Genomic DNA, 25,918 nt, shown 5'->3' with positions numbered 1-25,918 from the left:
TAGGGGGTCCACATTTCCAGGCACCACTTTTCCTGAAGGCCAATGCAGAAAGCAGGTGTAAAGTTTAAGAGTTGCCATAGCTCAGCCAGGTGGTGGAAAAAAAATGCCACAATTCCACTAGAGGATGGCGTTATCGTGAGGCTGGGAAGGAACATAGCGCGCAAGGAGGCAGTTTACAACTCAGGGTCACCTGCTGCCACTGATTGAGTATTTGTAGCCATTTCTATAGTGGATGAGGCATCAGTGAGATTCAGGTCCGTAGGGGATGCTGAGATCTCCACCGCATCCTCAGATGCAGAACTGATAGGGAGTGGTGGTGGTGGTGGTGGTGGTGGTGGTGGTGGTGGTGGTGGTGGTGGTGGGGTCACAAGAGGGTCCTGTTTCTTAGCAGACTACTACTTAGTTTGCTGATCTCTCGCTTCTCTTTAGGGGCTTGCTAGGAAGATTCTTCGAAGCAGCTTCATGCACGGAGGAAGACCGTAAAGCTGGCGAGTGTCTGCCATGGCATTAGTGGAGGCCTTGGGAGAGAGCACCCAAGGGACCCCTTCCACAAGAGAGGACCCAGAGGAGGCTGTTGCTTCTCTGGCAGGGGGAAGGGGACTGATCCTGCATTTGGGGGGCCTTGCTCCCGAAGTAGGTGCTTTGTGAGCAACTGAGGAAGATTTGCCCCCTACCACCAAGTGGGTGGATGTATTCTGGCAATCCGGAGGGCCCACTGTTCGTGGCACAGAGTGAGGAACCGCTGGCACTTGGGACGGTGATGGTGATGTAGCTGCAGCATATGTCAACGTCAACCGAATGGGGTGTAATCTTTCAAATATGCATTTAGCCTCTGTGTAAGTCAACCAGTCCAGGGTCTTGTATTCCACGATTTTCAGCTTCTTTTGGAGTACTGGGCAGTCTGGTGAGCAGGAGGAGTGGTGCTCTCCACAGTTAATGCAAGTGGGAGGTGGCGCACATGGAGTATTTGGGTGCAGTGGACATCTGCAGTCTCGACATGTGGCGCTGGAAGTGCAGCTGGAAGACATGTGCCCGAACTTCCAGCACTTAAAGCACTGCATATGTGGAGGGACATGTGGTTTAACGTCACAGCAGTAAACCATCACCTTAACCTTTTCAGGCTATGGATCACCCCCAAAGGCCAAGATGAAGGCACTGGTAGAAACCCTGTTGTCTTTGTGTCCCCTGTAAATGCGTCGGATGAAATGTACACTCCGCCATTCTAAATTGGTGTGGAGCTCATCATCAGACTGCAAGAGGAGACTGCAATGGAAAACAATCCCCTGGACCATGTTGAGGCTTTTATGAGGCATGACAGAAACAGGAATGTCACCCAGCTTGTCACAGGTGAGTAACGCTCGGGATTGGGCTGGGGATGCTGTCTGAATCAAGACTGCACTGTTTCACATTTTGGACAGTGCTGTCACTTCTCCAGACTTATTCTCAAGGTGTTCAACGAAAAACTGAGGCTTCGTAGGTAGAATGGAGTCTCCATCAGTTCTGATACAGACCAAAAACTGAGGTGAATATGGCTCTCTCCATTCTGAAGCCCTACTTTCCTCCCATGGTGTAGCGAGGGAGGGAAACGATTTAGGGTCATACCTGTCGGCATTGTATTCGATCTTGCCCTTCTTGGAGACTGCTGGTGCCGTACGGCTACCACCAAATTTGTACATGACGGCCCCACCACAATGGACTGGCTACCGTGCTGGATATTGTGTGCAGAGAAATCAAATATTGTCATGGGGATGAAAGAGGACTGGAGACAAAGGAAGAAGATGACATACCCTGGAACGTGTCCTCACACAAATAGTTGAATCGCAGGCAGAGATGCAACGCCATGACAAGAGATTCAAGAGATCAAATCTAAGGGTACTACTATTGTTCATAAAACTCGTTGTTATATTGAAAATAAGTCGAGAATAGACAATGTCGAAACAAAGCTATTATATCAGTAGGAAACATATCAGCTATGTAAGAAAGAGCTTCGTCAACAGGGACCATGGTGAACAGGGATACTACATCGAAACTGACAAGAATGTCACTTGGACAAACTGTGATCTCCCTCAGTTTTTCGATAAAATGCATAGAATTTTTAATATGAGTGTCAGTTTTACCTATATACGGTTGCAACAAAGAAGCAAGATATGTAGCCAGCTCTTGAGTAGGAGCCCCAATGGTACTTACTATCGGTCTCAATGGGACATTGGGCTTACCCTCCTAGATTGTGAGATCACAGTTAGTCCAAGTGACATTCTTGTCAGTTTCGATGTAGTATCCCTGTTCACCATGGTCCCTGTTGACGAAGCTCTTTCTTACATAGCTGATATGTTTCCTACTGATATAATAGCTTTGTTTTGACACAGTCTTCCTCGACTTATTTTCGATATAACAACGAGTTTTATGAACAAATTGATGGGGTGGCCATGGGAAGCCCTCCAAGCCCTGCTATTGCTAATCTATTTATGGAATTTTTCGAACAACAGGTGCTGCAGTCGGCCAAAAAAAGCCCTTTGAAATGGTATAGATACGTGGATGACACCTTTGTGATATGGAATCATGCTGAAGAGGAACTGAGTGATTTTTTGGTGCACATAAACAGTTTCAATCCAAGGATACAATTCACCATGGAGAAAGCGAGTAATGGACAACTAAATTTTTTGGATGTATTGGTTATTAAACGGGCAGATGGGACTTTAGGGCACAAGGTATATAGGAAAGACAGACACACACACACACACACACACACACACACACACACACACACACACACACACACCGATTGTTACCTACATAAGAATTCGAATCATCATCCTAGGCAGAAGAGAGGAGTCATAAAAACATTAGTGGACAGAGCTAATAACATCTGTGAGACAATTTACTTGCAAGATGAATTAAGCCATTTGAGAACAGCTTTCAAGAGAAATGGGTACACTGACAAGGAAATAGATCGAGCACTCCACCCTAGAAGAAAAGTGTCCGAAAATACACGACAACAACAACCGTCGGCTGGAAAAGTTTTTCTTCCCTTTATTCACAACATCACGGACCGTATTGGTAAAGTTTTGGCCAAGTTTCAAGTGGAGACAATCTTTCGACCTACCAAGAAAATTAGTGAAAGTTTAAGATCGGTGAAAGACGCACGACACCCCTTAGCTACCCCAGGTGTGTATAAAATTCCATGTAGCTGTGGCATGGTTTATATTGGAACAACTAAAAGGAGTGTTAATACCCACCTAACAGAACACAAAAGGAACTGTAGATTGGGACAGATTGAGAAATCAGCTGTAGCGGAACACGTTTTCAAAGACGGTGATCACGAAATAAAATTTAGTGAGATAAACGTGATAGCTAGGGCCTCACATTATTACACTCGCATATGTAAACTATGGAGATCTACAAGCACGGAAATAATTTTAATAGAAAAGAAGGCCAGATATGGCGTTCGACTTTGTACCAACAAAGTGACAATCAATTATCTGTAATTGAGAGAGATGGCACTAGCCAGAGATAGTTTTAAAGTCGAAAGCACGTGACGAGTGGTGGCGCCATCCAAGCGCTCTATATAAGTGGGACCACCAGCACCTAGCAGCCAGTCGCTGACTCACCTCAGAAGATGTTGCCTGCAGCTGGCAACCAAACGTCAGGAAGGAGAAGAAGTTTTATATATGGACCACGGCAATTCAGTCCGGAAGTTTTAATTAATGAAGATGCCGGCCGTGAAAGCTTACATGCTATGAACTCATGCACCACGTAACGCGTCCTTCCCCATATGGCCCACACTTCCGTAGAATTTTGAAACTGGCAGGTCAAACCATAGAATGGGACCTGAACTCATGGGGCCAAAAAGTGCGAGACTCTGTTTAGTCGCCTCTTACAACAGGCAGGAACACCTCGGGCCTATTCTAACCCTTGGACCCGCAGGGGGATCAACAGTCTAGTGTCGGCGTTGATGGGCCCAGGCAAGGCGTAAACTTTGTGTTGTGCAGTTATCAAGAGTACACGAGGGGCCTTCTGCTCCAAAAACCCATACTGATGATGTTTCGTTGAATGGTTCGCAAGCTGACACTTACTGATGGCCCAGCATTCAAATGTGCAGCAATTTACGGAAGAAGTACATTAACGAACACTGAATGATTCTCGTCAGTTGTCGCTGGTCCTGTTCTTGCAGGATCTTTTATCGGACACAGCAATGTCAGAGATTTGATGTTTTACGGGATTCCTGATATTGACGGCACACTCATGAAATAGTCATACAGGAAAATTCCCACTTCACTGCTACCTCAGAGACGCTGTGTCCCATTGCTCATGCGCTCACTGTAACACCACGTTCTAAGACTGCAGTGCCATATTCTTCCTGTTTACATATCTCTGTATTTGAATACACATGCCTATACCAGTTTCTTTGGTGCTTCAGTGTAATAGCCAGATGAAGAGCACATAGGCATGGCCAGGAAATGAGACTTGTGCCCGTGGGAAGTGTGTTGGGCTCCATGCTGTTCATGTCATATACTGATGACCTGGTAAACCACATTAATAGTAAACTCAGACACTTTGCAGGTAAAGCAGTTATCTGTAATGAAGTAGTCTGAAAAGCAGCAGACATTCAGTCAGATCTTGGTATGGTTTCAAAGCGGTGCACAGAGTGGAACTCTCTTTAAATTTTCAGAAATGTAAAATTCTGTACTTCAAACAAGAAACAAATGTAGTGTCTTATGATACTAGGGATAGAATCATCTTCGAAACATGAGTAGGATCCTGGGAAAATGCAATCATCTACAAAGGACAATGCTCACAAAACACTCTTATGACCCACTCGAGAATACTGCTGAAGTGCGTAGGACCCATACTAGATAGCTACTATCTAGGGACATTGAATAAGAACAAAAAAGGGCAGCACATATAGTCATAGATTTGTTTGGCCCATGGGTGATCATCAGAGATATGTTTACAAGCTTGAACTAGCAGGTGCTTGAAGATATACCCCAACTATCCTGCAAAAGCCTAGTTGAGAAGTTTCAAGAACCAGCATGAAGTGAGGAATCTAGGAACATACTACAACCCCCTATCTATCACTCCTGCAGTGACCACAAAGACAAAGACAGACTAATCACAGTGCACGCACAGGCATTTAAGCAATAATTCATCCTATTATCCATTCATTTTCTTTTATACAGTCACAGCTACTTTGAAAGCAGTGCTCTTAAGTAATTAGCCTATATAAATAGGCGAAATATCTTGGGTTACAAGAGGCATGAGAATATCAGGTAAAACTAAGAGAACACTTGACGTAACATTTAGGAAAACTGATAGTGATGAAACACATTTAAAACTGCACGGCAAAATTCTAACCACAGTCACCAGAACATAAAAATGTGCGTATTTCCAAGAAAAAATAAGATTATCCAGCAACTAGGTAAGAGTTAATTGTACAGTAAATACGAGAGAGGAAAAATGAATCAGGAATGTGACAAAATTTATTTAAGGGGTATAATGAACTGTGCGAAGATAGCTGCCTCCCCCAACTACAGAAACATTAAAAAAATTTCTTATGTCAGTAGCATATAATTTAAATTTGTACTTTTCCCCTTAGTAGATAACCAATAGTTTTTAAGAAACACCATATAAAACAAGTTTGATAAAATTCAACCACATCCTTTGTCTCCATTAGTAGGTTTCAACGTTATCAAAATTTTTAAAAACAAAATTTCTATTGGTTACAAAGAAAATAGTAGAAAAATAATTAAATGTTGTTCAGCTGAGCTTTGCAATATATCCTATTTCTTACGCAGTTAATCATTTCATAAAGGTATCTTCTCAGATAACTTATTTATGCTATTGTCAAGTCTATTCACAAAAGAAGGGATGAAATAATAAGAATAATACACTCATTCATTAGTTCCAACATTTTCAAAAAAATTTGAAGTCACGAATAATAGATTTTATAAACACTTACGACATAAATATATTTTCAGTGGCAAGCAAATTTGGACATAAAAAAATGACTGTCGACGGAACAGTCTTTATTTACCTTGACAGATAGAACACTAGAAGTTGACAATCAGGAATTATCACCATTGGAAATATTTTGTGATTTAGTCATGGCAATAGTGTGCAGCATGATATCATCACAAAAAAGTTAATCTAATAAACAGAGTAATAGACAACACAACATGTTCATAGTTCTCAACTTCACTGTATGACACAAAGCAGCAGGTATCAATTCAAAGACAATTATACACCAATAGGCATTCAGAATTTGAAGAAATGAGATATTGTGTACCACACTGTTCTCTTTTAGGTCCTTTGTTGTTTTTGATAAATATAAATGGGCTTAAACTTCCATTATGGTCAGAAAATCAAATTTCACTCTTTTTGCGGATGATTCAAGTATAGGAAAAAGTAGTACCAATCCTGTTGTACAAAAGACAGCCAATGATATTAAAATATAAACAAATCCTTCGAGGCATATGGATTATCACTGTACACTAAAATTACACTGAAGTCACTGCCATTTAAGATGGTCCACTGGACATCGTCCTCAACAGGGGGTGTGACCACCACAGACAGTAATGCCTGCTCTGTAAAGCCCTTCCATGTTGGACACAAGGTTGGTAAGGTGGTAAGGAGGTCTTAGTGCAGGGCATTCCATACCTCCACTAGCATTGTTGACAACTGCTGGATGGTCATTGGTGCATGTGGAAGTGCTGCAATATGGATCCCCAATCAATTCCACACATGCTCGATGGGATTTAAGTCTGGGGAATGGACATGCCTACTCCATTTGCCAAATATTCTCTCGTTCCAAGAGTTCGTCCAATTGTGCTATTCAATGCAGTTGCACATTGCCATTCGCAAAACTTAAGTAATGGCCAATGCAACTCTGAAAAGATGGACACATGGAAGGAATACAGCGTCACAATAATGAGTTGAGTGTACCGTGTTCAGAGATTTGGATGGCAATATGTCCATGTAATATTATGTCTTCCCGCACCATAATACCTAGAGCATCAAAAAATCATGTTCGATAATGTTCCTGAGTGTATTGGGTGTTCCCACCTCTCACCACACGAGGGTACAAGCAGCTTAGTCAAACATGATTGTTTTGGTGATCCAACTGTTATGATTTGGGGAGGCATAATGTTGCATGCACACCCTGATCTCCAAATCTTTGAAAAAGTACACTTACAGGTCAACATTATTGTGACTCTACTTTTTCCCCATATGCATCTTTTTAGGGTTGCATCAACCCTGACTTTACCTTTATTGATGACAATGCATGGCTGCATCAAACAGCACTACTGGAGGAGCTCTTAGAATGGGAGGATATTTGACAAATGGACTGGTGTGACCTTTAGATATCATGTTTGTTAGAGTTTAATCAATTATGTTTCCTAACTAGATTCTCTGTAGCACCGGTGCGGAAGGACACTATGGTGGGTGGTGGATCGTGGATGGGTTGAGGTCAGGAGGCTGACGGTGCACAACCCAAGGACATGGATAACAGCAACGCAAAGGGTAGATGCCTGCCTGATGCCTGGAAGCATTATTGATACAATAATACAACATCAAATAATTGTTGTCTATAAAATGCAATGTACAATGAAACAATGTTCAGGAAGTCAGTGCTGGCATGCCTGCAGTGGCGTCCACTGAGATGTACGTCTCTGCACGTGACTCACACCAAGCTGACAACATAAGGCCAATGAACTTGCCATACTAGTGTGTGGCCACACCCAAACTGAGTGAGGGTGTGCATAGCTTTCAGAAGAAGATGACCTGGACTCCCATGAACCCATCAAAGGTTGCACACAGGAAAAGAAGCCACCAGCTCTACTCGGAGCATGTGAATTCATGCAGAGAGGTGCTGTGGCCTCCTGACAGGAGAGAGACCAGCAGCATCAAAGTCTACCTACAGGAACAGAAGCAGGCAATGGCAGATTACACATTCCTGCAATGAGAGATGATCTGCTCCCAGGCACTGCTAGTTAGGCCACAGCTGCCCTTCAGTCTCGACAGTGGTGCGACACTGCACTTATGTCCCTCCAGCTAGTGCTTGCTGTTCCATACAAGAATGAAAGCAACTAGACAAGAGCATAAACAGTTTTAATTTTATGAATTTGTCATGCTTTTGAATGAAGAAGTCTAATTTTCTTTCTTTAAGTTTGCTGTGACAATGTTAAAACTTTATTTGGCCTTAAAAGGTAGTTGCCTCTACACTTTTTCCTCTTAAAATTGTTTTCGATATTTTGTTGCAAGGTGGAAAGGTGGCTTGAAAAAGGTTCAATACAGCATTCTTCTCGATAACTTAGCTACTCTGCTTTGGACTCAATAACTACCTCTTTTACTAATGACAATTATGGTAGTAATGAGGGCATTACCAATGAAACTGCTCCAAAAGAAAGTAGGCAAGTTGATGCTGTTTGATTATGTCACTTTAAATTTCAGTTACTTTAAGAACTTTTGGGTTGCTCTTGAAATTATTTTTTGAATCAAATAAACATTATTTAAAATAATTGTCATTTTTGTTGCAAATAATCATCTTAAAGAATGTTACATTAAGAATGTACTAGAGAAACAAATCTGGGTATCTACGATAAAGGAGGACATTAAAATGAGTTCTACTGATCAAAATGATTAAGAAACGCTGCTGCAGAGCAGTGGTTGCTATTTTTCCAATGTAATCAAAGAGACAAACAATAACTTGATGGAAGAGCTTTGCCAAAGAATAACTTTTGTCTTGGAACACCCAAACAGTTGATTGCTGCTTCGTTTCCACATTGTCTAAATATAGTGAAGTCTCACATCCCGTTAGGATGCTACATTTTCTCAGTCAAATTTTTTGCTCATTTGCTTACACAGGAGCCTATTTTTGAACCTTGGGCAAACTCAGCAAAATACACCAGTATGAGATTTTTTTTACAGCAAAATGCATTATAGTTCATTGCTGATGGAAGTAGCTCCATGATGAAATTCTGCAAATCAACTGTAATGTCTTTTCTGAATTACCAAACACTGAACAAACGGCCTTCATGGAAAAAAAATCATCCAGTGAGAATGTTCACATTTCATAGCTCTGTAGCACTGCCTGGTGGGTGATGGTATAAACTTCAAAGGTGACTATTGTAGATCACCCTGCAGAGAACCCATAGACACTCGGAATTTTGAGAAGTGTTTTGAAATACATATTTTCATTAGCGTCTCCATCATTATTTTCACTATAATGATACAAAACAGAAATATAATATTAGGAACAAAAACAAACTCAACAAAGTGTTTAAGGGGTTAACAATAGTACAGGAATGAGTCAGATACACAGGTTCACATGTATTCAACAACCTAACATAACATATTAAATGTCTTGCAATAACTGAATTAATTACAGAACTCTACGTTGGGGAACTGTTCATCTCACTGACGACTATTTTTGTAAAGCTCTTAAAATTAATGCATTAAACTACAAATTATTTATTTTCACTGTAATACTACACCATTTAATTAAGACGTTTCATAATACTATTCTTAAATAAAATGCGCATCCTCGACTTCTTTCCATACCTCAGAGACCATTCACCACAGAATGTATAGAAGATGATCCATACAGACAGTCATTCTCTATGCCTACCATCCATAAATGAAATAGAAAATACAAGAAATAGTACCGGTATATTATTTACAACCTACAGCATACCATACAGTGATATAGTGGCTCACTGACCAAAAATTTAAATTATGTACTGCCAACAGAAAAGGATGAGGGGGAAAGGGAGAAGGGTGGAGGTGGGATTGGAAGAGGGAAGGAGTCAAATGTATACACTCCTGATTACATAATTTGTAATGAAGAGAAAAACTCATAGTAGGTCAACAGAAAACTACAAGGAAATGTAACACAATGTGATGAGAGTAATTGCAATAAATTAATGAGAAGTACAAATATTAGTACCAAAAAGTGTGAATCCTATACACATTTTGAAAGACGACTTAAATTTTACTAGAGAAAACAATGTATAATGCTGTATAAAGGAGAATCAGTATACTTACCTACAACAATGTTTGCTTTCATGTTGTAGCCATAATCGAAGTGTACCATTGTCAAGTATGTAACATGATGAATGAAAAATAGAAGACTCACTGCTGTCAGTAACATTGTTAACACATTAATTTTCCCAGACATCATCCTGAAATACGAGAAAGTCAGTCAGCAAAGTGCTACAGCATTATTAAAATTATACATGACGGAAACATCTTTCTGGCATCTTACTCTAATAAGTGCTACTGATCTATCTTGTAATGTGCAAAAACCTTCAAAAAAACAAGTTATTCACGTATGAAAACTAATTACCAAACATTGTGAAATTTGCAACACCAAGAAAGATAGATCTAACTGAAGTGAAGTTCATATAACACATTAGATACATGAAATTCACAAATGATCAGCATTACAGGACTGCACATTATCTTCAACAATTTGATATGGTGTCTCCGCGAAATGTCATTACAGCCTCTCAAAGCCATAGCAAAAAGAATCAAGGAGAACCTGGACATCTTCCTAGGGCATCTCCCTCCACACAGATTGCATGTCACAAAGCATCAACATAGATTGCCGTAGGACCATAATGAACACATATCTGGTCAATCATATCCCAGGCATGTTCAATGAGCAAAATGTTAGGTTGACATGCAGGGCTTGAAAGCAGTGGTAAATGCTTCCAGCCAAAATATGAAACTGCCTGAAGGATGGGCATTACTGCAGGTTCTAAAGCATGAAGTTCCTACCCATCCCAAAGTGTATTTTACCACCTGCGCCATCTAAGAAATATAGTGGTCCTGTAACTCAACAAAACTTTTCTAATTTTATTTTGGCCTACTGTGAACAATTATTGTTGCATGCTTATCTATTGTAAACACAATGCTGTACCTGAGAGGTAAAGTGGCATTATGTCCTATAACCAAAATTTCAACTAAAGACCATATTTTTAATACATCTACATCTATACTCTGCAACTGACCTTACAGTGGGTGTTAGAACACACTCTGTGTAACACTGTTGCTTCCCCTTTTTCCTGTTCCAGTTGTGTGTGGTTTCACAGCAAGACGAATTGTCTTTACACTTCTGTGTGGGCTTGAATCTCTCCAATTCTACCTTCATGGTCTCTCAGTGATACATACAGAAGAGTCCAGAAAAATGTAGACAGTCTTCGATAGTTAATATCTTTGGAACAAAATGACATATTATTGCAATTTTGCACGGTAGCATAATCCACTGTTTTATGAACAGATCTTGGTGTGCATTTTCCAGCCTGTAGATGATAGTGTAGCAATGAATGATGTAAGATTGTTGTCTGAGCAACACACTGAAGTGGTACTAGAAGTATGAAAAGGTAATGAAGGTACAACGGCAATGGCATAATGTATACAGAACTCAGCCACCAATGCATATAATTTATCGTATTCAAGATAAATTTGAAGCTGACAGAAATGTTCAGGATGTGTATAAGGAAAAGTCTAACATCAACAAGTCTAGCTGCCAGTGTTGCTACATTTTATTAAGTCACCTCAAAAATCTGTGGAGCTGGAACCTAACCTAACCTAACCTAAAGTAAGCTGATCGAGTGTAACAATAAATTCTGAATGCTGCTAAGTGGAAAGTGTACATTCCAAGATCGCTGCACGCTATGAACGAGGATGACCCGGATCGAAAGAGAGAGTACTGCAAGAGGTTTGAAAACACTCTTCACAAGGGTGAATGGTTTGCAGAGATGGTTATCTGGTCTGACAAGGTGCAATTCAAACTGAATGGTACTGTAAACTGCCACAACTGCATGCACTGGGCTCCTGAAAATCTTCACTTTCACAAGGGCAAACATGTTAATCTACCAGGTGTTAATATGTGGTGTGATCTGTCATCATGAGGTTTGACTGGCACATTCTTCTTTGAAGATATTTTAACTGGTGATGTGTATCTTCATATGCTACAAACACCAATTTTATCTGCCACTTGAGAGGTGTTTCGAAATGAAAGATTTTATGTACAATAAGATGATGCTCTGCCTCACTAACACAGAGATGACAGAGCTTACTTGGATGAAAGTCTACCTGGATGATGGATAGGGCAAAGAGAAGCTGTTGATTACTCACCATGGTCTCCAGGCCTGAAACCTCTTGACTTCTTCCTATGGGGGACCTTGAAAAATGAAGTTTCTCAACAGAAGCCAGCTACACTGAACAAGCTACTGGAAACCACTGAGGCATCCTGTGCGGCTACCACATTGGCACCACTGACAGCTGTAGTTTGGTCAGCAGTTAAGCAGCATTGATGTTTGGCTGCTAATGGCAGTCATTTTGAACACACAAAATAACCTCCCTTCCCCCTCTTGTGCAAGAATTTTACTGGTATGTCATTTTGTTCCATTAACATTGACTATCAAAGAGTGTCTATATATTTCTGGACCCTTCTGTATGTAAGCAGAGATAATGGTTGACTCTTCTGGAATGTACAACCTCTGAATTTGAAGTTTAACACACCATGATTCAAGACACCTATCTAGTAGTGTCTGCCAATGGAGATGACTGATTATCTCCGTCACACTTTTGTGCTTACTAAATGAGCCTGTAATGAAACGTGTGGCTTTTTGGAACTTCTCTACATCCTCTATCAAACCTACCCGGTACAGATCCCAGACCGATGAACAATACTGAAGTGTAGGTCAAACAAGTGTTCTGTAAGCTACTTCCTTTGTTGATGGACTACCGTAGTATCATACTTAGGAGTGTGCATTTTGTGCTGTAGGTTTATCTCTGCTTGGAGCATACGAATCCAAAGCTTCTATATTTCAATCATGTTTTAAGGCTCCATGCTACTATCAACTTGACTTATTGGTTATCACGAAGTAATAAACCACATTATCAGTAACGTCAAAGTCTCGTTGTTGTTTGCTGTATGCTGCACTGACTAAAAGAGAAGGTACGTTTTGTGTAGCTATCTTGAGTTAATAAGCACACAGTGTGTTCATCAAGTTATACTTCCTAGTTTCTCAATCCTGATCTATGAAACATTTAAGTGGTTTTATGGAGAGATTTAATGCCTATCATTCACTTTGAAGGAACAGTCAAATTTATAATGTGTTGCACATTAGTATCTTATCTGTTGTTAGCTAACTTTCACAATGATTAATCATTTTTTCATTTGGCAACAATAGAATCTGCACTTACGATACAAGCCCATTTCAGGGATTAGCTTTAACATCACTTGCATTAGAAATCAGATTTATTAGAATGTAGTTACACCGGATGGGGAACACGGTATACTCCTACATATATTCTGTTTGTTTAAATCATTTGCATGCTGTAACTGGTAACCAAGACCGGATGCTTTGAAAAATGTGCCGCTATTTTATGTATATTAATACAACCGTGATTTCTGTTTCATGGAAATGACTGAATATTGCACTAGTCATAGGCATTAAAAGTCAAAGTACCAGCACACTGAACTAACAAGAATCTCATCAGCGGAGCAGTTTCGTGGAAGCTAAAGTTATACTTTTTCATAAAAGAGTGTTCGTGCTAAGTTTAACACAATCACAATTCTATACTGTGCTTTATAGTATTGTAGACATGCTGTAGATAGAATTTGTTTAAGTAATTTGAATTTCTATCGTAGCATAGTGCTTAGAGAATGTTTTTGTCACAAACCGAACTGTGACATACTTAATGTTGCGTAACTACGATGAACTACATTTTCAGTGTGGTGTTTGACTGTTAAACTGAAGTATGGATTTTGGGAATTTAAATAAAATCTTGGAATGATTAAGACTCGATCACAGATGGCTAATATGGATTCTAGTGTTCAAAAAATAGTCGAGTCAGATGTCATGTTGGCAAGTCAGCAGCACAATCCATGCTGTTAAAAAACACAGACACAAAACATTGGTGTTTGCTAGAAAGCACAATGAGATACCAAGCAAAAAATATCCGATTCAAGGGACCTCACTCAGATTCGGAAGATTACTAAGAAACAGGTTTTTACTGCAACTGAAATTAAAGTACTTTCTGCTAAGCAAGATGTGCTATAGAAACAACTATCAGATGAGACAGCTGCTTTGTAGCTCACATCTGCTGGCATTCCCACAACAGTGCAAAAACTTTCTATGAAAGTGGATGAGGTCAGTCACATACAGACTGTGCTATCAGAAACAGTTCAGAAGTTTGCATCTAAAGCAGATAATCTCTCTGCCCAGCAAGAGATGATGGCATGCAACAAATTTGAAATACAGCGAAAAATCTTAGCAGACGAGTTCACTACTTAGGCTTCAGCTCCAGATGAACAAATTTTCCAGTTAGTTGACATAAAAATACAAGAAGCCACTGGTAAGATTTCTACGGAAACCTCAAAGGTAAAAAATCAGCCAGACAATAGTGAATTGCAAAACACAAACGAAAAGCTAAGCCAAGATCTTTCACCATGGCAGAATGCCTTCAGCAACCAATAAGAGGAAATGAAGAGAGAGTTATTGGAAGTATGAGATATAACAAAGGACAATATGTCTAAGGCAGGTTTGGAGGAAAATTTTTCTTCCGAGCCAATGTAGAGAGAATTACTGCAAGTGCAATCTAGGTGCCATGTGCAGCATCATATAATTGGTCCTGTGATACAGGTGTGCTGCCACATTTCACAAGTATGACGAGGGAAGAAAATCTTAGAAGGCAGCAATAATTTCAAGTTTTCATGCCGGATAAAAGATGTGTGCATCCTGTTGCTTTTATAAGAACATTTCATGAACTGATGCCACATTCGTGGTTGTATTTGCAAGGAACTGTTTTCATGACAGGCTTTATTACGGGTTATGTAGCCTTGTGGACTACAGACATTGCTGAGTATTGCCAAACTTATGATGAATTTGAATGGGCATTCTTGGCCAAGTAATGATTGTTGGCTGTACAGGATAGGTTGTCTAATGAGATATTCAATCCCAAGCCCTTCCAGATGCGCCAAGGGAGCCTGCGAAAATTTTTAGAAAAGTACCCAAGTAAGACCAGATATTGGGATAGTTCAATACCACAACATGTGGTAGTGAGGATATTAAAGTCGAAACTATTCATTCATATTTGGGAGAAGTTAGTCAGTGTAGCCAATTTAAAACAGAAGAATTTACGCCAGTGTTAGACTTGATTCATTTAATAAACAAAGTCATCTTCCCAGAATAGCAATTACGGTAACAACAATCACCATGATCACAAAGGAGTGCATACAAAACTGTGCAAATAATCATGGCCAACAGAAGATGAATGGTGAGAACCATAATGGTAATAACAACAATAATATGATGGTTGTACCAAAAGTAAGGTTCCCAATGAGCTACAGCCTCGAGAGTAGGTGCTAGGCTAAATCCAACAACAGTGCCACGTGCAGTGGTTCCCCCCACTCTCGAGCCCATCCATCCGGGATTCACTATTTTGTTTAGTGTTGGCTTGGCAGCAGTCAGAGATGGAAGTGTTGATCGCCGCTCCCACCAAGGGCAAGGTTTGAGCAGTAATCTGGTTTCTCCATGCAAAAGTTACTGCCTGTGGAGACTCATCGGCAACTGACTGAGGTTTATGGTGAAGAAAGCATATCTGTTCAGCATGTCTGCAAATGGTGCAGGGCTTTTGCTGAGGGTGGCACGGAAATTCACGATGAAGAATGGAGTGGAAGACCACCAGTTTCGGGTGCAATTGTCCAGAAGATCAACAGTCAGCTGCTCAAAGATCAGAGGGTCACTGTCCGTGAACTTGTTGAACACATTCCTGCATCTTCCCATGGAACAATTGAAAGAACTTTAACAGAAACATTGGGTTATTGCAAGGTGTGTGCTCACTGGGTCCCCCGGATGCTGACTTATGGGCACAAGGTGCAACACCTTGATTGTGCTCACAAGTTTCAACAACAATCTGAGAGGGGAGGCAAGAAGAAGTATTTGTTGGACTCTACCATCACAGGAGATGAAACAAGGGTGTTTCATTACACCCCTGAAATAAAACAACAATCTTGTCAGTGGCATCACTCCGGTTCAACGCAGCCAAAGAAATACAAACAAATGCAGTCAGCAGGGCAGGTTATGGTGACTGTGTTTTGGGATCGGAAGGGGGTGGTACTCATTGATTTCATGCAACCAGGGACAACAATAAACACAGACAGATATTGTGAAACATTGACCAAACTCCTGCGAGCAATCCAGAATCACTGGAGAGGACGACTGAAGGAGGGACTAGTGCTTCTTCACGACAACGCTCAAGCCCATGTCACTCGTCAAACACGGGACCTTTTGAAGAAATCTGGGTGGACTGTTATGCCCCATCCCCTTTACAGCCCAGACGTAGCTCCCAGCAATTATCACCTCTCCCCCAAGCTAAAGGAACACTTAGGTGACAAACACTTCAAGAGCGATGATGAAGTTTGAGCAGAGGTTACTCACTTCAACAGGTTGGCGACTTCAACAGTGTGTCAAACAAAATGGAGACTATGTTGACAAATAGACAAAAGTGTAAGCTTTTCAACATTGTATAAATTAATAACAATAAACAATGTTTTCTATTTGTAAGAAGTTTGGGAAACTTAGTTTTAGTACACCGCTCTTAGAAATAATTATGGGAATAATTTATTCCAACAGGCGGAACAGTTCCTAGTGGCACTACCAACCAGCCACTTATAACATGAGTACTAACTGGCACAGAGTTCTAATTCAGATGGAAACAAGAACTGATGGTAACTGATGTCTGTTTCTGTGCTGGAAAATTAAATTTGGCCACTTGTTGGTATAAACAGCCGGCTGAAGATTGGGTGTGAGGATTCAGTTAATTTATAAATTTATTTATTGCTCATCTTTAACTCCAAGATGTTTGCAACCCCCCCGTCCCTCCCCCACTCATTGATAATCCGTCTTATGTCTGTAGAAGAGCTCAACTTACTACCAAACCCAGGACTCATCAACTCCGATGTATAGAGAAGGCTTTTCTTGTGCCTTTAATTACAAAATGTGATCAGAGGTTACTCATCTAGTTATAACTTGTCATGAACAAACTGCAAACTCCCCCCCCCCCACCACCACCCCCCTCCGCCCAAAAAAAAAAAAAGAAAGAGTATCAATACATCAGTATATCAGGATACACATTATTGTTATACTCTCCTGGTTGTTGGTCTTCCTTGACCCCATAATTCATGTAGAAGATTCTTTTACACCTCCAGTTACTTGCCAAGTACAGCTTTAACATTCTGGTTATGGCATGGAGCCCACACAGAATACCTCAGACGAGTAATAGAACATACGAACTAGATTTGCTCCTTAATAATTCCTCTAACATAATAATTAAAATTTTAAGTTCTGGATAATTTTTCTGAACAAACAAATGAACAAATCATCTAGCTACTAATAAAGCTTTCTAATAAAGATTTAACCCTCAATCAATGAAAAGATTTATTTCCAAAAACTTTGGTTGGTTGGTTGGCTGGCTGGTCAGTTTAACATTAAAGGGACGATACTGTGGGGTCCTCCTACCAGGAACAGGCAATTCAACAAAACTACACAGCAAAGAAGGGCCTAATGCATGAAACCCAAAGAAAGAAAACCCCAAGATCTACCAAAGGTCAAAAATGACTAGAGAAAGGATCAAGGAAGAAGAAAATGGGGAGAAAGGAAGAAAGGCACGTGAAAGTGCAGCTGGAGGCCTCAAAATGCAGAAAAAGTGATGGAGGACATAACCCCACCACTTACAAGAGGCACCAGAGTGTGACGTGTAGAAAACCTCCATGATGTTGTATCCCAGCGAAAAGTCTACACCTGCGACAGCCATACTATATCAAAGATTTCTCATGACTATCAAAGCAAAAAGCACAAGAAAACAAACTGCAACAAAGGCTCTTCTCAGAGCCAACAAAATTTGGATGAAGTATCCATATTTTACAGATAAATGTAGAAGGACTATCAATAACACAAATGTGAGTACCTGAGCAAACTGGCCACTGATCATAATACCAATAATATCAAATCTCTCCAAGAACACAATCTAAATGAAGATAATATAACAAAGAGTGTAATGAAAGGATACCTGCCATCACCAGTACATGGCTCTATCACTTATATAAGAAATGGCCTAGCTTATATTGACGGAGCGAGTTGCCAAGAGATCTGTGACATCAAAGCAAACACTCTGGAGCTGAGTGGCTTAACTGTTGTTTCAGTCTACAAACCACCAAACACCTAGTGGCCCACTCCAGTCTTACCCTCAGTATCTCAGTATATGCATATATCTAAGAATATACTTACGAGATCTCAGCAGCCATCACACTACCTGTGATTATAAAATAGTGATGATAATGGAGAGCAACTAGTAAAATGGCAAAATGAGAAAAACTCTATCTTAGTTATGATGCCAAAGAAATGAACACCTTTCACTCTGCTAGATGATACATTGATACCAATCCTGACCTGTGCCTTCCCTCCACTGATGAAAACAGACTTCCTTTCAGTTGATCTAGAAAATTCCTTAAAAGATAGCTTCCCAAGAAGTCAGCACTGCCCTACAATAATCAGTACAGGATTTGAAATACTTATCATAAATTCTATTAACAAGCCAAGATCGAATTTCGGAAAGATAAGTGGAATCATTATAATCAGGAGGTCAACAGCAACTTATGTTGGATACCCCCAAAAGTATAAAACTACAAGAAATTTGAGAGTCTTGACTGGTGCAGCCAAATGTAATATACCATGACAGCTCAGGAAACATTACATCCCTTGCTGGGATGGTGCAACAGAAAACATGATGCAGAATACCAACACACAGTTGTTTCAGACAATGTTTGAGAAGACAGAATGCGGGCTAATAGAGGACTGACACTGAGGTCTTGGCGAAATGTCTGGCAAAATGGTCGGCAATAGAGCCAGGGCTGGTGAGAATAACACCATTCAGGGAAATTCCTGGGACACCTGTAGGAGGATGGTGTCAAGAAATGTGCCTGATCTTTGCCCATAACTATGAAGTGGGAATGTGGAGGCCTATGGCAGGGACATATCATTCCCAACAAATCTGTTTCTGGTGTTCAAGAAGATAACAGGCTCAGGTATGAAACCATTTAAAGTCCAGGAGATGGTTGTTGGAAAAATGGATGTTGGAAAACGCAAATTTACAATGTTAATGGACGTGAGCTGGCAACTGATTTTGGTAAACACAGACCTTGGATAGGGCAAGTACTGCCAGGGGATAAAAATCAAATTACTAGGCAAGAAGATGCAAAAACAATACTCGCAGAAAACTGAACAACTCACTGAACCGTGTCTAAAAATACAGATTACCAACAATGTGTCAGAATATCAACATTTAACTAGAGACCAAGGGCAGATCTGAGTAAGGTTTTACTGCAATATATTTAAATGTTTGAAAAGAAACTAGGTGTGTTAAAAGATTGCACATGTCACTTAAATGTCATATCACTGAATCTTTTTGTTACTCCTCATATTCCATTCCCGCAAGCCGACCATGTTTGATGACATTAGAAAAATGTCAAACTGGGGACATTATAGAACCATATTCCTGTCCATATTGCAATTCTTTATTAACTGTAGCCAAAGCAAGGGCAACACATCAAGATATATAACGAAATATTTCCATTAATACACTGAATGTGTAAGGACAATACATTGTGTAAATATGTACATAGCTATTCACAGGTGCGGGTGTATGAAGCTCATATTTAATGAAAATTTCATACCTAGTGTTTAAGGGTAATTGATGTGTATATTCTTACATAAGTTTTCCCCTTTTTCCAAGTGGTTAACATACAAGTCAATTAATTAATTATATGCACAGCAAGGATGAAACCTTATGAGAAGAACAAATCATACAGAATCATTCAGATAGACTCCCATATTTATCAGAAAATATTTTGTAGTGTCATTACCCAGTTTTTAGTGAAATTCATAAGTCGTGGTAGTGAAGTACTGCAATAGCAGCTGTTAGCCACAGTGCAGTGACATGTGGGTCCAAATAACACGTACACAGGATTGCAAGATGGGCTAGCCACACTCAGCGAAAACTGCACCGCGCAGCTGTAATAGCCGTAGCCAGTGGGTCAGCTTCACCCTACCAGAGCAAGACTCTTGCTGTGGACTACATGACTTGGTGCCAGGTTTCGGCATAACGAATGCACACCAGAGACATATAAGTCTGATTCTGAGGCAGAGGCACTTCAGGGTCTGACAGCATACAGTGACATCAGGGCTGTGCCAGACAATGAGGTGACTGGGCATCACCAGCTGCTGCTGGTTTCGAGACTGGGTTGGGCCCAGCTGTCACCAGCACACTGAGTTTCTTGCGGGACTTAGTGCCACAGTCCCACTGACCTGCTATCAAGCCAGCCACTATCCGAGTCCTGCCAGAGGGCAGTGGGTCACGCCTCGAGCACAGCAGTCTCCATATGCTGCTGCACTGTACGCATGCAGGGCCGAGTTGCAAGTACGGCTATTCCCCACATAAACATCGTCACAGCAGAGCAGACAGCGACACTGACTTACAGCCAAGGCCTACTGAGGCTGCCAGCCGTCCTCTGACCTGATGTCTCAATTGCAGTGCACCGAAGTGAGCATCTCCTCACTTGATGGAAGCAGCTGTCCACAAGCCAGCACCAGCCAGCGTCAATGGAGTGAGGTGTGTTTGCCTTGCTAAGCTAATGATGCAATGTGTAATTAGAGTTGAATGAAAGCATTTCTTTTGGTCAGCAGTATATCTACTGGGCATCTTGACCCATTGCCACCAAAGAGCTGACGCTGCCACAGTGGACAGCACGACATCCAAACCACAGCCTTCAATATCGTTGTTGTGGAGCAGGTGAAACCTATTCTGTTCTTTTTTGGTGACAAGCATGGAATTGAGAGTTAGGGGCCATAATAACTGTAGAGTCACTTTTGTGATATCAGAAGAGCCGATGGATCTCTCAGTTTAGGGGTAATCCTAGGGATGAATGGCTATAACCAGTGTACACAGTGCTATTTACTTGGGGATTCTGCTCCTTGTGCCAAGTCTACACCAGTGATTTCTTTTACATGTAATCATTTTGGCCACAGGATGAGACAGTGTAGGGAATCCAGGTGGCTCATGATTAGACAGAAAAAGTGAGTGTGGTAATACCAGTAGCTACAGAGTGCCCTGTCCATGTTCTTACTGAGGTGTTAGTAGTTGGATTGTGAAAATGAGTAATGGTGATGCAGTGGCAAAATCACACACACAAAGTGTCACCAATGAAGTAGCTATACAGTCAGTGGCTAATTATGCCATCCAGTCAGGGGGAGAGAATATGTTTGTGAATAACAACCTAGCAGAGATTGATGAGGAGACAGCACTATTGAAGTTACATAATCCAGGAGCAATTGGGAACCTTGTTTCTCCCTTTTTCAGTGGGTTGTCATTGGCTTACATAGCAAGTGTGTCAAATAATTGTTACAGATAACAAGGTTGCACCTGTTGGGAGATGGAAAGTCATTTGCACAGTGCACAGAGGCACTGCACAAGGCAGAAAATTTTGAACAACTCGGGCAAGGATTAGCACAGAGATATAGAAAGCAGAACAGTGTACGGTTTTTCCATGAACAATTGAGAGTAATTTCAAAAAGGCATAATGAAGCTGTAGATGATTTTGTTGATAGGATTAGAAAACTTAATGTGCATGCATATGTCTTAACACATAGTGAGGTGGTGAAGAAGGTGTTGCTAGAAAAACCAATCAACGGGCACTTCGTGCTTTCCTGAAGGGTTTAGCAACACAAATGTCTAGGAGGCTGCACACTGGTGCACCTAAGGATCTGTATGCAGCAGTTAGGCTGGCACTGTAATATGACAAAATTGGTGTTTCGACAGACAAATGTGATTGCATCCATGATATGTTTTAATTGTGGGAGCACAGTACATGTGCAGAAGCAATGTTGCCAACCATGAAGTAGTAAGGATGGTATGAAATACTGGTGGGTTAACGGGAATTATGACTGAGATAGTATGGATCAGCAGTGATGTATAGGAGTAATAGTAGGGGTGGTCTGGGTGATAATAAGCACACATTATAATTGAGAGAGAATGCCAGATCCGACATACGGCATGGCCAGTAAAAGTAAATGCTGCGAAAACAAATGCAGAGGTGTAATGTGCCATGTGGGTACAATAAGTAAACCTTCAGTACAGGTTTTTGTTGGACAAAGGAGCACATGTGTCAGTGGCCTTGAAAGAGTTAGTGGGTGAGAGGCAAAGGAATGCACCATGTTGTAAGTTGTGTAGTATAGTCATATATTGACCACTGGGGTTGGTAGTAATGAGTTTTTCATTGGAGATGACCAAGTTTAAGCAGTGTGTGGGACTAGTGTCTTATATAAGCAAGGGACACAGCATGATCCTAGGGTTAGAGTTTATAATGTCCCCAAATTTGGACATTATAGACGGAGTTATTTTTTACTAAAATGTTTGAAGTGAACAGTAATTATTTTTCCACTGGAGACATAGCCTGAACAATACAGCTATCATACCCGACAACTGCAATTGTACACAATAATGTATTTTCTTGTTCTATAAAATAAGTAGTTGTAATAGCTGCTACATCTTCTGTCTGCCTTACTTTTGTTTTCACTGTTCTTGGAGAAAGAGTCATTTATGTTGAGGAGGTGTGTGTAAGTGTGTGTGTGGGGGGGGGGGGGGGCGGGGGGGGGGGGTCACTGTTGGTATATGTACGAAATGTTAACCTTTTTATTATTGAAAGTAACCTTCCAATTTCTCATATCAATGTTTTGAACATTTAAACAATTTCTAGCAATTTATAGCTGCTGCACCGCCAGAAAACAGAATACCACTGGTGTGCAACAATCAGCTGCCTTTACGTGGCAATTTCAAATATCACAAAACATTTTATGTCTTTTTCCACAGTAGCAGCCACACAACAGTTTAAAGCATTTCATTTAATAACAGCCTGCATAGCAAAGAGTTTATTTTATTACGGAGTCAGTATTTACAATATCCAAGTCAGATACAGCAGCTTTGGCCTTGACTAAGAACAAAAGAATCTTAAAATATACAATTGTTAAGGTGCCTTGTATGATAAAAGTGAACCCACCAACAAAAAGAAAATGCAAATCCAGTACTTTATTCTCTTTACATATTCTTATTTCTTTGGCTTGTCTAAGGAAGTCTGACCTCTATTATATGCAAGTTTATGTAATTTATAGGCAGGCTTGGTGTCGGAATATCAATTAATGGACCAGTAATCAAGAATATAATGAAATAACTTCATGCATCAACATCATGCCATAACTGACCATCAACAACATGTTTTGGAACTTAGTGGGAAGTAATTCCAGCTAGAGGAAGCTGTCATCAATGTTGATCTGTCACAAGGAGTGTGTGTTGCACAAGGCAATCCAGTTAAACCATGAACAATGACATTTAGCAAGCCATCGATGTAAACCACTTCAGAGCCTCGGAACACATCAAGAATCGAGAGGAAGTGACAGTGGAGAGCCACAGGGTTAATGGAGCCCTTAGGGCCACATGAAAGGTCCAGGTGAAGCTTTGGCCTAGGGCGACACCATGGAGGTGTATGTGAATTGACCTCGAGGAGAGGTGGTAAAGGCAAGGACTCCAGTTCACACAGAAACGATTGCATGCGAACTGCAATCGTTAGCCCTGACCTGGGCCTCCTATGCGGGAGGTGAACCGCCGTGGTTGGGAAAAAGAAGACGGTAATTAGGATGTTCAGGAGAGCTATGAATGAGTGCAATGTAACTGGTGAGCAGTTGTGCATGTCTGATCTTCAATGGAGGGACTCCAGCCTCCACCAGTACGCTGGTCACTGGACTCGTTCTAAAAGCTCCTGTCGCTAGTCAAATTCAGCAGTGGTGCACTGGGTCGAGCAAACGCAACTCTGAGGGTGCTGCTGAACCATAAATCTTAATTCTTCTTCTTCTTCATCTTCAGTAGTGCTACAGCCCTTGGTGAGCATTGGCTTCTTCAACAATCTCCCCCACACTTCTCGGTTATTTACTGCTCTTTTCCACCCCCGGACTCCCATACTGGTGATATCCATTATTACCTCGTCAGTCCGTCTTGTTCTAGGTCTCCCTTTTCACCTAGCTGAATGGATCACACCTTTCATCATTTTCTTTGGAATTCTATCCTCTGCCATTCTCTCCAAGTGTCCTGGCCATCGTATTCGCTGTGAATTCACAAATTTTACTATGTCCCTGCCTTGTATTAACTCTAGTAACTCAGCACTGTAGCTTATTCTCCAGCATTCTTCCTCCCTTATTGGCCCATAGATTTTGCGTAGTATTTTCCGCTCAATGGTTCTCAGTGTATTTTTATTGTGTTCTGTCACAGTCACTACCTCTGACTCGTATGTGATAACTGGATGCACTACAGAATTATATATTAGCAATTTTGTTTTTCTTGTAACAGAGCTATTTTTGAAAAGTTGCATATTTGCAAAGTAACCTCTGTTTCCTGCTTGTATTCTTTTCCTTATAGCCATTCCAATACTGTTATTTGTTATTATGGCTCCCAAATAGTTAAAAGAGGACACTCCTTTGAAGCATTTCCCATTGATGTTTAGGTTTTTAGGGGTTCTTCTGGCCTCAGATTGTGACATTACCATATATTGTGTTTTGTTTTCATTTACTATGAGACCAATTTTTAAGGCTTCTGTTTCCATTGCCCAGTATGTTTCTAGGTCCTAAAATATGTTCAATCTGATTGACTACTCCACTGACTGTAGACTTCCAAGTACCCAGATGGATCCTTTTGTGTGGAAAACAGGTACTTTTAATAAACATATTATTCCTTGCTGCGAATTTGCATAGTAAGTCTCCATTCTCGTTGTTTTCTTCATGTAGTGAATATTTTCCAGAAACTCCATACAGGTGTTCATTCCTCCCTATTTTTGCATTAAAATCTATTACTAGCATCAGGTCATATTTAGGTACTGCGCAGCATACTTTTTCCAAGTATTCGTAGAACTGATCTTTAATTATATCCTCTTTTTTCCTCTGCTGGTCATGTGCATTAACTATTGATATATTCATAAATTTCCCTCTTAGTCCGAGTCTGCACGTCCTTTCATTTATGGGTTAAAATTCTAGAAGGCTTTTCCTAACTTCCCTAGTTATTATAAACCCTGTTCTTTCTGCTCGTCCATTATATACCAGCGAGTACTCAGGTTTATCCCTTGCCATCTTATTTCCTGTAGCCCTATGACATCATATTTGAATTTTAAAATTTCACTGGCTATTTCTTTCATTTTTTTCAGGCTCAAGCATTGTCCTCACATTCCATGATGCTACTGTCAGATCCTTTATCCATTTCCTTTGCCGGGGTCGTGATACATGCTTTTCGTCCAGTTTCGGAGGCTTCCATTGAATTTCCGCAATATTCTTTTTTTTTTTTACAGTATGGGGTTATTAGCCCTATGCCCAACCCCCAACCTGGAGGAAAACGATTTGTATAAGGTTTACTCCTCTAGGGAAGCTGGCTTCACTACGCCTCTAGAGGCCTCCCTGCCCTATGTTGTGCGACACACTCCGTCTGGCTCTTCTGTCGGTACAGCGCTGACAGAAATGCATGACACACGTCTTCACAGCTGAAAACCTTGTGGATGGCTCCAGGTAGGCAAACCTCAGCAGCACCAGTACTGGCGGAGTAGTAAGAAATGCAGAAGTCATCTGCATACAGAGAGGGTGAGACGGACTGCTCTACAGATGCTGCTAGACCATTAATGGCAACAAAAAATAGAGAGATACTCAATACAGAGCCCTGTGGGACCCCATTCTCCTGGATATGGGGGGGAACTATGGGAGGCACCAACTTGGACACGGAAACTACAGAGCGACAAAAAATTTTGGAGAAAATTTGGAAGCAG

General features: G+C 40.8%; 1 protein-coding gene across 1 annotated transcript in view; it reads right to left on the bottom strand.

Annotated features, from left to right (window-relative positions):
* Positions 1 to 25,918, bottom strand: part of LOC126253039 (post-GPI attachment to proteins factor 3) — a 96,457-nt gene that overhangs the window by 53,364 nt on the left and 17,175 nt on the right. The window contains exon 5 of the mRNA XM_049954108.1: positions 10,042 to 10,178. Coding sequence (XP_049810065.1) covers positions 10,042 to 10,178 — 137 coding nt within the window. The remainder of the gene's footprint in view (positions 1 to 10,041; positions 10,179 to 25,918) is intronic.

Source organism: Schistocerca nitens, chromosome 4 (genome assembly GCF_023898315.1).
Source record: "Schistocerca nitens isolate TAMUIC-IGC-003100 chromosome 4, iqSchNite1.1, whole genome shotgun sequence".
Classification (NCBI taxonomy): Eukaryota; Metazoa; Arthropoda; class Insecta; order Orthoptera; family Acrididae; genus Schistocerca; species Schistocerca nitens.
This window is presented reverse-complemented; position numbering and strand designations above follow the sequence as displayed.